Genomic DNA, 15,018 nt, shown 5'->3' with positions numbered 1-15,018 from the left:
GGCACATCCTGTCATACCGGTGACTGCGTGCATGCAATAGAGCATTTTGCAGCATTATGGTTAACGATTAATCGATTAATTGATCGTTAATTTAAACGACGATCGATCATGGAAATAATCGAAATTTGACATCCCTAGCTTCAACAGAAGCAAGTACATCTGAACATCTGTACAAAGAGTTTCTTTGTTTGATTTTTTTTTTTTTTTTATAAATCCTAAAACTAAAATCATTTTAAGATTTAGTTTCGAATTTTTTTTTTCGATTACAGAAAAAGAAACTATGGGCCAAAAGCTGTGACCACCAAGCCATTGGTCAGTCATCAAGCAATGTTAGGCTATCGTTGACTGTCTCCTTCTGCCAGTTTGTAGGCACAGAACACACATGCTAGGTGCAACAATACTGTCGGCTTTCATTGCAGCTAGTTCTTTGAAGTCGGCTTGGTGTGCCCCAGGCTTTATATTCCAAACATCAAAACAAGACCGTCTCAATAAAAATGAAGGCCAACTGATCAACATGATTCATAATCGAAAATAACAAGCAAAAGCTGCTTGTTTACAGTTTGCATATATTCAGTCCCATTTTTACTGATGTATCCAGAATACTTCCACCTGCTGGTATGGAGAGTTATTTCCCTTTATACAGTACATTTGGCTGTTGGCTGGGTTTAGTCTTTGCCGTGTATTAAAGGAACACTCCACTATTTTTGAAAATAGGCTCATTTTCCAACTCCCCTAGAGTTAAACAGTCGAGTTTTACCGTTTTCGAATCCATTCAGCCGATCTCAGGGTCTGGTGGTAGCACTTTTAGCTTAGCTTAGCATAGATCATTGAATCAGATTAGACCGTTAGCATCTCGCTCAAAAATGAACAAAGAGTTTTGATATTTTTCCTATTTAAAACTTGAGTCTTCTGTAGTTATATCGCGTACAAAGACCGACGGAAAATGAAAAGTTGCGATTTTCTAGGTCGATATGGTTAGGTACTATACTCTCATTCTGGTGTAATAAACAAGGAACTTTGCTGCCGTATCATGGGTGCAGCAGACGCAATGATATTACGCAGCGCCTGAAAATAGTCCCCAGCTAGTAGATATCGAGTTTTTGAGTGAGATGCTAACGGTCTAATCTGATTCAATGATCTATGCTAAGCTAAGCTAAAAGTGCTACCGCCAGACCCAGAGATCGGCTGAATGGATTCAAAAATGGTAAAACTCAACTGTTTAACTCTAGGGGAGTTGGAAAATGAGCCTATTTTCAAAAATAGTGGAGTGTTCCTTTAAGCACAACTTTTTGTCCCAGATGCAGGTGATTCCACAGCCAGCGTTCATTGCCGCTAGTCACGGCCTTAACCTTTGGACCCCTCTATAAACTCAAGAGAAATCCCAAACAAGAAGTTGAGACATGTTTTCAGCAAAACAAAAAGTTTTGCTAGCGTTCCTGGCACACAAACAAAGATTTGATTTATTTATTAACAGCCCCAGCTTAGAAGAGAACAATGAGCTTAGTGTAGAAAAATGCAAACCTCTTCAGTGCGTGGCCCCTGACCCAACCCACCAGCCCAGACTCAGCTGCTGTTCAGAAAAAGTCCCTATAAAAATTACTCTTATTTTACTCAACACTGGGACTTTTCTCTTAGTCTATCGATCTCATTGGTTGTGGATTAGCATCATGTCATGAGCAGGCGGGGCTTGCATCACATACCTGCTCAGTCTGTTTCCACTTCTGCTCTAGTGCATCAAACATGACTCTGCAAAGCTCCTGGACGTCGTGCTGCTGCCAGGCTGCAAGACAAACAAGGTAAAGAGTTTCACAGTAACCAAGACTCCTCCTGCTATCTGATAACAGCAAAGCTAACGTGGGTAAAGTTTCCCAAAGGGACATTAAGTGACGCCTCGTACCCTCACTGCTGTCCCAGCCAAAGCTGCGGGTCACGTCTGTGGTCTCAATGGCACGCTTCTTACTGGTCTGCAGAAGCACAAACAGCCTCTGGAGCTGGTACGGGATACTGTTGACCGGATCCTCCTCAGAGTCCTCAAACTCCCATCTGGAGTAGAAAGATTAAAAACAGAGCTAAAGAATGTACAATATGGAGGCAGCATACACTAAAAAACAATTCCAATGTTTATAAAAATATAAAAGGCCTGCAAGCTTAAAGTGACTCTGTTCTGAGCATTTTGTAGAAAAGTAACTAAAACAAGTAACTCATTTACAACAACACTCCCCAAAACTGTTGAACAATAATAATAATGACAATAAAATGGAAAGTTCAAATTAACCACATGAATCTAATTATTTTTTATTATGCAGTAATCGTTAGGACTAGGCAAAATTTTTATTATGTTCAAAATAAAATAAAATTAGGAAACATGGTGATTCATGATTTTAATGCACTTTTTATTTGGCTAGAAATATTCTTAAATTCAGTGTCATTAAGTCAGTTTCACAATCGCTCCTTATCCTGAGCTTTGTAAGCATGAGAGCATTAAGAAGTTTTAATAATGTATGTGATGCAAATCCCAATCCCAAAAACATTAGAGTTTCTGAATTTATCTGTTTAAAACTCTGATTTAATCATTTTTTGCATTAATGGTTGCAGGCACTCTTGCTGCATGTTGCTTAAATCTTGTTCATATAATCTAGTTATCCCAATAAACCTGACACTCAGACTACTTACTTGTAGAGTGCATTCCTGAACTCAGGGGTCATGAACAGGGTCTGCAGGAGACTGTTCAGGTAACAGGTCATTGCTTGGTTGACCAAACCAACATAACCTTGAAAGCAGAGGACACAAGACAAATAAATCTACATGGCAAAGTTGGCATGTTCTTTATGACCAATGCATGTTAAAGGAGGGCTACCTGTGTCTGACTTGTTAAGTATGGAGGAGTACGAGTAACTGGGGCTGCTATAGTCACTGCTACAGCCCACGGTCCCGTCCCGTGGTAAGGGTCCGATGAAGCGATCCTGAGAGCTGTCATCAAGACCACTGCTGTCCGCTGTGCCAGATTCATCCTGTAAAAGAGTTACACATTAATAATGCTAAACACACAATGTTCACCATCTAGTAAGCCTGACACAATTACGATCCCATCCCTCAAGGATATCAAGTTCACATTCATTCTTTTTTCAAAATGTTTTTTCTTATGACATCGCATTCCTATTATGGGGTATCCTTCATTTCTACAGGAAATAAATAGGTCGGAAACCCACAAAGTAACAACAAAAACTGGATTCCACAACAGACAGTGGGAATGAAGATGTTAAACTAAGTTCAAGTCCAAATTATTTCCATCCACTTGAAGCTTTCTTTGCACTTTTGTCCAATATAAATATATAAAGACGATAGAATGAAAGACGGATAAATACAATATATGAATGAATGACAGAATGAATGATAGATAGAACAGATTTACTTGAACTTTCTTTGCATTTTTGTCCGATATATAAATAAAGATGATAGAATAAGAGAACGAGACAATGATTCGATTATAGATAGATCATTAAATAATTAGAACTACAGATAGAATGACAGAATGATACAACGATGGATAGACAGAACAACAAAAAGATGGATAGATAGATAGGTGGATAGGTGGATAGATAGATCGATAGATAGATAGATAGATAGATAGATAGATAGATAGATAGATAGATAGATAGATAGATAGATAGATAGATAGATAGATAGATAGATAGACACACAGAAAGACGGAATGAGCAAGCAAACAAACAAACAAACAAACAAATAATAGACAACGAATGACAGAACAGACAGTAGACAGAAACAACAACAGATGGAACGAATGAAAGATTGATAGAACGAATGAACAAGTGAGTTATAGAACATATGAAAGAATTAGTTTTTTTTTTTTTTTTTTAACCCAGTTAAACTGCTGATATGATGACTCACTGAAGCGATTTGAGGCTGCTCCCCGTCCTTGTCCGTAAGCTGCAGGAAATTCTTTTTCCCCGCCTCAAAACCGGACAACACCAGGGACATCTCACTGGCCTGGTCCAGAGGAGCTAGGTGTAGAGTTGAGACAGAAAGGGGAAAAGAGAGATGAACAAAGAGAGGCAGTGAAAAACAATCAGAACAAATGACAATGTGAGAAAATGCTGTCTGGAACAATGCAAAGAGCAAGTCTAAACATGCAGAAATACTGCAAAATGCCTCAAACGACCTTCAGAGAGAAAATAATCAACCTTATGTACAAAAGATAACCCACATCTCAGCCCAGGATTCAGTTAGTGTGGAAGAAAAGGCTGTGCAACCTGAGGGACAACACGTACTAGAAATTTAGCAACAGGTCTGGATGTACTAATGTTCCACTGGTGGGGGAGAGCAGAAACAGGCCTTAATCCACTGACCTACTCTGAGAGCTACCTGCAGCTACAGGCTCTGTGCTGGGATTAACACACTATTAGATGGAGAATGGAGCAAAGTCCATGACACATCTCCATCTAATCATAGCACTGCAGAGGTGTGGTAAAAACATGGCTCTGTCACGGTCCGTGTAACTTCAGGTGTGCATTAAGCTCAAAATTAATAAAAATTATAGGTCTGGATGAGTCTAATCTAGCTCCTAAAAGTTAAAATCAGTCTGCAGATTTCATTCCATCAAAATGATCAGATTTCACAGAAAATCGTACAGCGTATGATGGGCACAGACTCTGGTTTTAAGCTTCAGACTCTGACTCTATCCAGCCAGAGGAGATCAAACATGTTTGATATTTTGAGTCGATTTCAAAACAATGTTCTCATTTGTAATATGACTCCAAGCTGTGAGGCGCATGTTTCTGTGCGAGTCTGTTGTGTTCGAACAACTTGTACGTCTGTTATTGTGTGATCCTCAGTTGTTTAGGGTACAAAGATTTTATTATCTGTTGTGATTTTAAAAGTCATTTAATGCATTCCAGCTTTAAGTAGCCAGAACCTAACAAGCTATTGGGAGCAATTTCAGGTTGGGTTTGCCCTTACTGTACTGGTCGGGTTAAGTTTCAAAAACCAATGCAGATGTCTAGTACACCAAACAATACAAACCTCTAGTAAATGTGAATTATTAACTCATAAGCAGGGCATATTCATTAATTATTACTACCTGGGTGAAGTTGCAAATAAAACAAAGATTACTGAAGTTACCTACACTATGTGTACAGTATATCATATCGAAAGAAGATTTGAATTTAGCAGTTGACCATGTGACGCGCTGAACGTTCTAATCACACCGGTGTGATCGTACACGTCAAAGGGTTAAAAAAAAAAAAAAGTAATTTATATGTTCTTTTATTACTTAGTAATTATTTGTGAAATTTACTAGTAAAGCAAATCCCACACCAAAACTTTTTCATTATATACTTATTACTATGGCTGAATAGTTCAGTAATATTTCTTTAAAGAAATTACTACTTTTAGTCAGCAAGGACATTTATGATGTTACAAAATAGTACTTTTTTCAAATAAATGATGTTTTTTTGAACTTTCTATAAATCCAAGAATCCTGAAAAAAAATATGTATTACAGCTTTAACAAATATTAAGCAGCAGAACCGTTTTCAACATTGATAATAAGAAATGTTTCTTGAACACCAAATCTGCAGATTAGAATGATTTCTGAAGGATCATGTGACACTGAATAATGGAGCAATAATGCTGAAAATTCAGCTTTGCACCAAATGAATAACTTGCATTTAAAAGTATTTTAAATTACAAAGCAGATATTTTAAATTGTACTAATATTTCACAATAATTCTTTTGTGCATTTACGTTTTTGATCAAATGAATGCAGCCTAGGTGAACATTATAGAGAATTCTTTCAAAAACATAAAATCGTACTGACCTTAAAATTTTGAATGGTAGTGTAAATAAATATATGTACATTAACACATTATGGCTCTTTTAATTATTAAAACATAACATTTTCTTTATGCACAATAAAATTCCTTTTTTTCTTTTGATTTTGTGGACAAAGATGACATGTTTTGGAGTAATCTAACTAGAGTTTTAGCTTGTTAAGAAAGGACCCTCACCATGTCGCCAGTGTTGACCCACCCCAGGCAGAAAGTGCCGTTCACATATCCAGCCTTGTGAGCCACATCCTCGTAGAGTTTGTTGACTGTGGTGGAGGCGGGCAGGTTGAGTGTCAGCCTCTCATTGACGGTCTTGGCATTGGTGGTGTCCTGCACTATACACAGCACTCTCGGCTCCTCCGCTGCACTTTCAATCTGTAAATGCACAAGCACATAATGTGAGATTTGTTAGGTTTACTTTGAGTTAGAGCAGTTTGAGCTAAAAGCAGCAGACAAGCAAAAGTGCAACAGTCTTCTTGTGCCATGCAATATCACCAGAGAACTGAGAAATCATAGAGTTACGCAACGTCCATTAAGACACAGTAAGCTAGGAATTATGTACATTTATAATACATAAAACTACAGTTAGATTTCTGCAATCCACTGTGAACAAATCAAGGTTAAACAAGAATAAAAGCATAACCATGTCTGAGCAAACCTGACTAATAAATCAATAAATATGTGGTTTAAACAGTAAACATTCATATAATTAAACATAGTGCCACTCAGTTAAATGTAACTGCAAAACTGGCTCAGAAAAGTGAAGTTTTGGCTTAAGTGTTCAAATGAGGCCACAGTCAAGGCCATAATGTCGACTCCATGACTGGTGGTGGTTGGTTAATTGCAGGTGTTGTTTACAAAGCAAAGCCATGGTCTTTTCATACGCTGTCTGAGCGTCTGCTAAAGAACTGATCGTGTTACCAAAAGTGCTGAATGAGGATTCCAAGAATGAAGCCAGCAAAACATTTCTACGTGCATTTATGAAGGGAAAAGCATTGAAAATAACTTGAGCAGACTGTTTCAAGAGTGCTTTTGATTGTTTTTAATTACTTAAGATTACTTTCTAAATACATACTTTTATCAAATAAAAGAAAGAATAATTTTTCATCATTTTACTTATTGGTTTTTAAAATTGGATTGCCTTTTATAGCTTGGACAGTGGTGATTTCATGGATGTTGTATTAAGGAAACAGTCCAATTAACTACAAAAAAAAAAAAATGCTATGTAACACCAACTTTAGACAATCTAATCCAATTCCCAATTAAAAAAATAGTTTCTTCCAAAAAAAAATATATATATTTTTTTACTTTAACCACTTCACAGAAAATTTAATTTTTTACACTACATACTCAAATTCCCAGCCTCCAGCAAAATAAAACTATCTGAGAAAAAGCCTATCAAGAAAAATCTGGGGAAAATTTCACTCTAAAATCTAAAAAAATATATATATATATAATATTTTCATATTTATATATTTTAAATATTTTATTTTGCATACAATAATGATGACCAGATTTATTTTTATTTTATTTAGATTTTTTTACCATTACATTATTTTTACACTACAAATTCCCATCTGCCTGTAATAGTGTCTTGCTCTCAGCTTTCCCTCAAATCAGCTGATTTGTTCCTGACGTCTTCATTTGTGAGTTAATGTCAAATGAATCACCATGCTGTAAACACACACACACACACACACACACACACACACACACAACACAAACGAAACCTGTGAGAACCTCTTCTGCATCTCCTCAAATATACTCTGCCTGCAACTCCAAAAAATACCCTGATGACAAAACAACAACAACACACTGTTCAAGAAAAGTAAAACCAGCCCCGAGCGTAAGGCTGAGCATCATGATCTGAGCGGCGCTGGTGTCAGATATCTGTTAAAGATCAATACGCAGGGGAAGAATGGAGATCTAGAGGAGAAAATGTGAAGATGCCACTGTAAAAGACACACAGATGTCAACACAAGCAGAGGCATTATCAGATTACAGGGTATTTTTATCAGGGATAATATCGTTAGGTGCTCAAATGAAACAGATTGGCCTGTACTCGAGCGGCAGGTATTCATTATGACAAGGTGGAAAGGGCTACAAGAACTTTATCTCAGTGAAGACTTTTAATGACGCAGGGATGGACAATGCATATAGAATATCTATGATATATTAATATTTTCTCATTGATATATCATTTTAACCAATGTTGTGTATATCACAGAAATATTTTGTGAAGTGATTTGTTTTTTAGTCATCTAAAAATGTTTACAAAAGACTGTGTGATTTTACAGATTTTAAAATAAACTACAAAAAATATATTACAGGGTTTCCACAAAATTTAACCTGTGAAATACTTAAATACTATACAAAAAAATACACAACAAGTAATTTTTGCAGCCATTTATGATTATGATGAAAAACATGAAACATAAAATAATTTAATACACTAGTAAATATGTATACAAATATTATAAAATACATATATCAATATTTACTTTACTTTGAGGCTGATGACCTAAACATTAGACAAATAAATAAGCCTACTGTGGAGTCATATACTAAATTTTTAAAGTAGTACATAACATGAACAATTTATATTCACTATTGAAATATCAATGGCTTTTAAATTATTTTTAAGACTTATTAATGTGCATGGCATTTCCAGGTCTCAAAAAAATGTTTTCCAGGTTTTCCAGTGACTGAGGAATATAATGTCCTATAAGGCCTACATTGTTTTATTTATATAGACAGACACACACTAGAGCTACATGTATACTACTACACACTGGGACTAAGCAGCCTGGCAGATCAAAACATTTCCAGGCAGAGATTCCCAGGTTGGATGCAGTCCTAAGTAATTTAGCTCATGTTCTGGTCCTGTGGGGGTGTGATAAAAATGGTGCGCTTGTGGTGCGATGTGGATGACATCAATAGCTGAAGTGAATAAAGATTCCTACCTGGCACACAGACGCCAGCTGATGGAAAAGGAGACAGAGACAGAGAGGGAGAGGGGCCACTAGGGCCTCAGATCCTGCTTGGCATTTCCAGTCCCTTTGAACACTATTAGAGCACCTGAATCAAATGCCCAAAGCAAGTGCCTGATTGTTATTCAGGGAAATTCCATGCATTGTCTGTATAGGTTTACTTTAAAAAAAAAGTCACCCAGCCTGCTTTTATTCTACATAGTAGAGCATAACTAAGTGGTGACAGACAGTAAAGGTGGATGTAACAAAACTAAGCCACCTTTGTTTACCTGGTAAAATCTGCATTCCTTTTAAAGAATGTGATGTGGGGCGTAGGCAGCAAATCATCTTAATACAACACAAAAAACTACAGAGCTTTTCCATTCACTGGGTAAAGGCGGGCGTACACGGTGCAATTTCTGCTGTCGTACGAGCTCGCTAGAGATTTTTTTCTCTCGGGAGAAAATCACAGATGCTCGCATGGTCGGGGCTCGTACCGTGTGAGAATAATTACGGGCCAATCCGAGAACATTACGAGCATGTCCCGAGCTCACGATAATTTTCAAACATGTCAAAAAAAATTGGACTGTCAGTTTAAATTCGTGGCATATGTGCGGTTGAACCAGACGATTTGGCGATCCATCTGAAGTTGACCAATCAGAAGATGACAAAAATCACATATTATGTATTTAAATATTCTAGTAATTTTAGTTTAATTATACTGCTCTATTTTTTATATGTTAGTCCGAATTATGCCAAATTTACCGCTATAAAGCACATGTCTGTGATCAGCAGTAAATCTCCATCCGAGGCCAGAGGGCGCTCTCGCACTGAAACTCCAAATACACCTCGCAGAAGAAATCAGGAAATCCCTATAGCGGTTGCTGAATAAAAAGATTTAACTGCTTCCATTGATTAAACGTGACTAATAAACACACGACTATGACAATATATGGCTTATCTGAGTTCGGCTCATGATGATAATGTTTATTACAATAAGGTATATAATAATGCAATGCTAATCAACATAGCCTTTATCACTGCTTAGAATACTATGAAATATGTTGCATGACATTCTGTGTAAGAAGCCACATCATCTCACAGAAGGATTTATTTCAAACACTTGACTGACGTTATGAAGGGAGTTTAGAGTAAAAATGTTATTAAATGTGGTATTTTCACGTGCTTTCAGATGGAGCAGCATTTACCACACAGAGCCCTAGTTCACTGACAAGCTTCGCAAACCGCTTTCATAGTTGCAGAATGATTTCTTCTATTTCATTATCGCGCGATTAAATTGTCTGCAATTATGAATGCAATTTAGCTTGTCAGTGAACTACGGCTCTGTGTAGTAAATGCTGCTCCATCTGAAAGCATGGAGATTTACTACCAATTACAGAACCAGCTTTACTGACGAGATGCGCATGACAATCGCATATGATTAATTGTGCAGCCCCACTACTACAGTACAATTAATTAATTAAATCAAGTATATTTAGGTTTATAACGGGTAATACAAAAATGTGCCTCATCCTGATGGGCATGAATCACCCTCAAGCCTTTTGTCAAACAGTTTAATTACTTTTAGCAGGTGGTCCTTTGAACAGCCAGCAGACACTACAACCACACATCATAATAGGAGCTCCCCATAAGCCAATTTTGACCCGAAAGACACTACACTTCAAAAGCTATTGTGAAACTTTACTGGCTTTTATGTTTTGACGTCCTGTGTGCTAGAATGCTAGCAACATTCCTCTTCTATCTAAAGGCAACAGATGTTCTCTGGGCCAGGCCTTTGCGTGGCAGCGGGACAGAGGCATAGTTGTTGGAAATGTGGGATATGTGCAGAAGGTCTTAAGTAGGAATGTTAAAGCGGTCATATGATGCGATGTCAAGTGTTCCTTTCTCTTTGGAGTGTTACAAGCTGATTGTGCATAGATAAGATCCCTGAAATTGCAAAGACTATATTCTCAAAACCAAAGAGATATTCTTTATCATAGTTAATACTCTGCCACACACCCCTAAAACGGCTCATTCAAACACGCCCCCACGTCTACGTCATGATGTGGAAATATTTGCGTAACGCAGCCCAAATGTTCACGCAAAGAAAGAAGGCGTGGTTTCAGTAACTGCAGTTAGTGTTGAAGCAGCCATGTCAGGGAGATGCTGTGTGTATCTAGGTGAAAGCAAGAGCAGTTTATTTGGCCTTCCGAAAGCATATTAACCCATAACTGTACAAGATTACTTACAACAGAACAGCAACGCATTTTATGGACGACAGTTTCGTGAACCTAGGAGATGATATAATTCAGACTTTGCTACGACAATCTGGCGCTTCTGAATCAGCTACTGTAAGTATGTTTTGTTATTAGTTGAAGTATTTGCTATTGACTGTACAAATGCGGAGTTTTACGCGTTGTGTGTGTGCACGCATGTGTGTGTGTGTGAAAGAGAGAGAGAGGAAGAGAGAGAGAGACAGGGTCACATCACAGAGTCAGCTGTCTTAACCATCCATGGCTTGTGTATTGCAAACACATACGAGCTTAATCACTGTGTCTGTCACGCGACTCTGTTCCCCTTTCGGGCTTGAACTGATGGTAAAAGTAAGAACATTATTAACGGTCTTTACATTTATTTTGAAAGATGAAGCTCATGATTATGGAAAGGGGCGTTACATTTCCGACGAGTGCTTTCGGTGTTCGGCCAATCACAATGCACTGGGTCAGCTAGCCAATCAGAGCAGACTGCACTTGTCAGAAGGAGGGTCTTTGTAGAAAACGATGCGTTTGAGAAAGGTGGGGCATAGAGGATTGGGCTACATCTGATGTTATTTGGCGAATGGTTTAATGTGATGTGATTTACAGTACGTAAACTGCAGGAACGCCATTCTTGGAGCAATGTGAGGTTAAGTGCTTTGCTCAAGGGTACCACGTAGGGCTGCAAGATTTTGGGAAAAAAATGTAATGGGTAATGTGTCAAATGTCACCTGACAAAAGTGTTAAAGCAGTATCAACTTATGCCGATATATATGAACTTTAATGGTATCCAGCTAACCTAGCTAGCTGTTGTTGTTTTGTTGCTGTTGTTTTATTTCATTTTAATATCCCAATGTTAGTGAGAACTTTTATAATCTGCATATGTTCTGGACAGCAGTTATGATCATCTTTGGTATCTCATTTGAAGGCATCTTGAGTAAAAGAGCTCCATATTTAACAAAGCACACACAAAAGACCCGAACTGGAAGTGACGTGACCTGTTTTACAGAATCGTGTTGCGTATAAACCCCATTGAGATATTTCTGGTACAAATTATGGTCGCAATATAAAATGTGATTTAAAAAAAATACAGGTTTGTATGCTTTTTGTAGGGCTGCATAAATTGGCTAAAACTGTGCAATATTATATCAATACATTTCTAAAATAATTATTATTATTAAATAAAAACAAGAAATATTCTGAGTATTAAAAAAAATTTATAAATTAAAAACTAATAATTTTATTTTACAAATTACTACTAATAATGGCTATCTTAATTTCCTCATTTGCAAACGTTACACCATCAAACTTTTATTTTGACGGAAAACCACAAGGATCCCAGTTTCTTTTGTTGACAAGCGCTTCTCTTTAGTATGGGAAGATGGTTGGCACATGTTGCTTTCTAGAATGCACGTTTAAATGACCCAAACTTAGAGTAAACACAGAGATGGAGTTTGTGTGGAGCAGAATTTACTGAGAACTGAGCTGCTTTGAGACATTGAAAACACTGGCGAATAATGAGCTGCTCACATGTAAAAACACAATGCCATGCTCCACTCTGAAACACTCAGAGCATATTTTTTTTAAGTAAATCACAGCCTTTGTGATTTGATACTATGTGATTTTTCGATACTTTGTGATTTGAATTGATCGCACTAAGCCATGTTGTAATTTTGGTTTTATTTTGATTAATAATGCAGCCCTGGTGCCATAGCAGTGTACTGTGATTCCATGAACCTTTGTGATATCAGCACACATTCAGGCTCAGAGTGCTTTAAAGTTAATCTCGTTGCACCGGAGTTATGATATAACTATAAACTTTAGTGCTGACTAATCAATGATTTCCAGCAGGTGTTGTCATAACCCAGAGGAAGAATGTGAGATTGTCCATCCCGCTATAAAAAAAAAAGACAGATTCATGTGGTAACTGGCGTTAAGACAGTGAAGGTCACGTTAATCCTGCAGACCAAGATCAAATAGGATCAAACAGACTTTTATTGTTGTTACATCTTTGAATAGATTAATCCTGCTCTGAATTTAGTTGAAAATCCGTGACACAATGAATTTAATTACCCACAATAACAACCATATAAACAGCCAAAATAAAGACACTGATAAAGGATTATAAGTGTTTTTATCATAAATGGTTACTTTTCTCTGCAAATATTAATAACAGTGCAGTAAACTGGGGAACTAAAAAAACATGCCAAAAAAAGTACTAGTTATAATAGTGGTCGACCGATATATATCAGTCATATATATATTTCCTTTTTTTTTTTTTTTTTTTGCATCGGCCAATTTGTTTTTCTGTTTGGCTGTTAAGTGTCAGAAGTGAGACATTTATTCTGTCTAACATTCTCTGTCTTCATTAGTTTAGTACTTTTTGAACAGTTCAGTCTAATAAATTATTAACAGAAATATTAAACATAGAAAGTTGATGGTGTATATGAAAAAGCATAGTGTTTGCCTGTACATTATTAGTAACAGAAAAGCTACCGCAATAATGCTTTCTCATATACCGTCGGCATTCACTGAATGCACATTTCATTTAAAGTGCATATTGCCGGTAAAAAAAAAAAATTCAAATTAATATATATAACCTATGAAAAAAACATATGAACCATTAATGCAGGATTTGAAAATGAGAAGGCATAGCTGGTAGGTTAACCTCAATTAGCTAATATTATAACCATCAAGTCTAGTTACAGCTTAGTGACATTGTTTGCACAGATAATTAGATAATTTTTTTTTTTTTTTTTGTCATGTGGTTTGTTTATAAGGCTTTGGGAGACATTGCAAGCAATGAGAGATTGTGAAGATCTGAAGCAGTGGAGGTCAGCTGTTATTAACCACCTCTACAGGACTGCAGCTTCCGCTCCTAATAGAGATGCAGATGTGATGGAGGCCGTGTGGAAAAGCAGGGTCAGCAGTGAATGTGATCTAAACGTTTGCTTGCTTCTCCCAGTATATGCATCAGGCCTCATGGAGTCTCTGAGAGAGGAATACTGCAGGTCACCACAGGCTCCACGAGAAAGCAGCACTGACTCTTGTCCTCCACTACACCTGCTCCTCTTTCCAGATCCCTCCACAGGACCAACAAGATTAGGCTGTTGTTGTGTATCTAGCACAGCATTCACGATTTTACACGTTAACACATCAGTGTGATACCCAGACTGAAAGGTTGTTAAATGTTTTTAAATGGGTCAAATGGTATATTTTTCTTTCGGTAGTATATGTTTAGTACATCTACATATTAACAGTTGCAATGTTGTGTTGTGAGTTAGGTTTTAACAGTGCTAGGAAATAATATTTGTTGATTTAGTGCTGTATAAATACAACTAAATTAACCATAAATGTAGATCTGCTTGATATTTATATGATGTAATCTTCATAAACAGGTTTTTATGCAGTAAGACAATTTGTGATTGTAATTATTTTTTATTGATTGTTACCAAAAATGGGGCCATACAAAAACATGTATAAAGTCCTCCTTCCTCTGTAAGCTATCTAATAATGGCTTACAAGCCTCAAAGCCTGGGTGCAGAGTCAGACGCTGCACAGTAAGTGAGGGGGTCACATTCTCCACTAAGACCCAGTACACATCTAACTCCCTGCAGCACTGACTTTCCTCAGCTGTGACCATGGCCTCACATATCCCACACATAATGAAACAAAAACGTGTTTATCTCTCTCTCTCTCCTGCGGTGATGAGAAACCGCGATATCACGTAACGTCAGAGTCAGATATTAACGAGTGTGACACGCCTGATCAACCCTTATCAACCCCTGTTACTGGTAAGTATCAATACTCACAGATGACCAATACTAGCTTTGCTATTGCCTGATTACATATCGTTAGCTAACGTGTGTATATCTGTAAGACAACACTGGTCTCTCACCAAGACACCTGCCTTGTTCTCCTCACACAACTCAATGTGTCTCCTCTGACC

General features: G+C 37.2%; 1 protein-coding gene across 1 annotated transcript in view; it reads right to left on the bottom strand.

Moving 5' to 3' along the window:
* LOC109057458 (ubiquitin carboxyl-terminal hydrolase 47-like) overlaps positions 1–15,018 on the bottom strand; it is a 31,947-nt gene that overhangs the window by 15,104 nt on the left and 1,825 nt on the right. The window contains exons 2-7 of the mRNA XM_042761040.1: positions 6,026–6,220; positions 3,910–4,023; positions 2,858–3,011; positions 2,674–2,770; positions 1,898–2,043; positions 1,701–1,780 (exon numbers count right to left, since the gene is read on the bottom strand). Coding sequence (XP_042616974.1) covers positions 1,701–1,780; positions 1,898–2,043; positions 2,674–2,770; positions 2,858–3,011; positions 3,910–4,023; positions 6,026–6,220 — 786 coding nt within the window. The remainder of the gene's footprint in view (positions 1–1,700; positions 1,781–1,897; positions 2,044–2,673; positions 2,771–2,857; positions 3,012–3,909; positions 4,024–6,025; positions 6,221–15,018) is intronic.

Source organism: Cyprinus carpio, chromosome A7 (assembly GCF_018340385.1).
Source record: "Cyprinus carpio isolate SPL01 chromosome A7, ASM1834038v1, whole genome shotgun sequence".
Classification (NCBI taxonomy): Eukaryota; Metazoa; Chordata; class Actinopteri; order Cypriniformes; family Cyprinidae; genus Cyprinus; species Cyprinus carpio.
The sequence above is the reverse complement of the archived record's forward strand: the minus strand, read 5'-3'. Positions and strand labels throughout refer to the sequence as shown.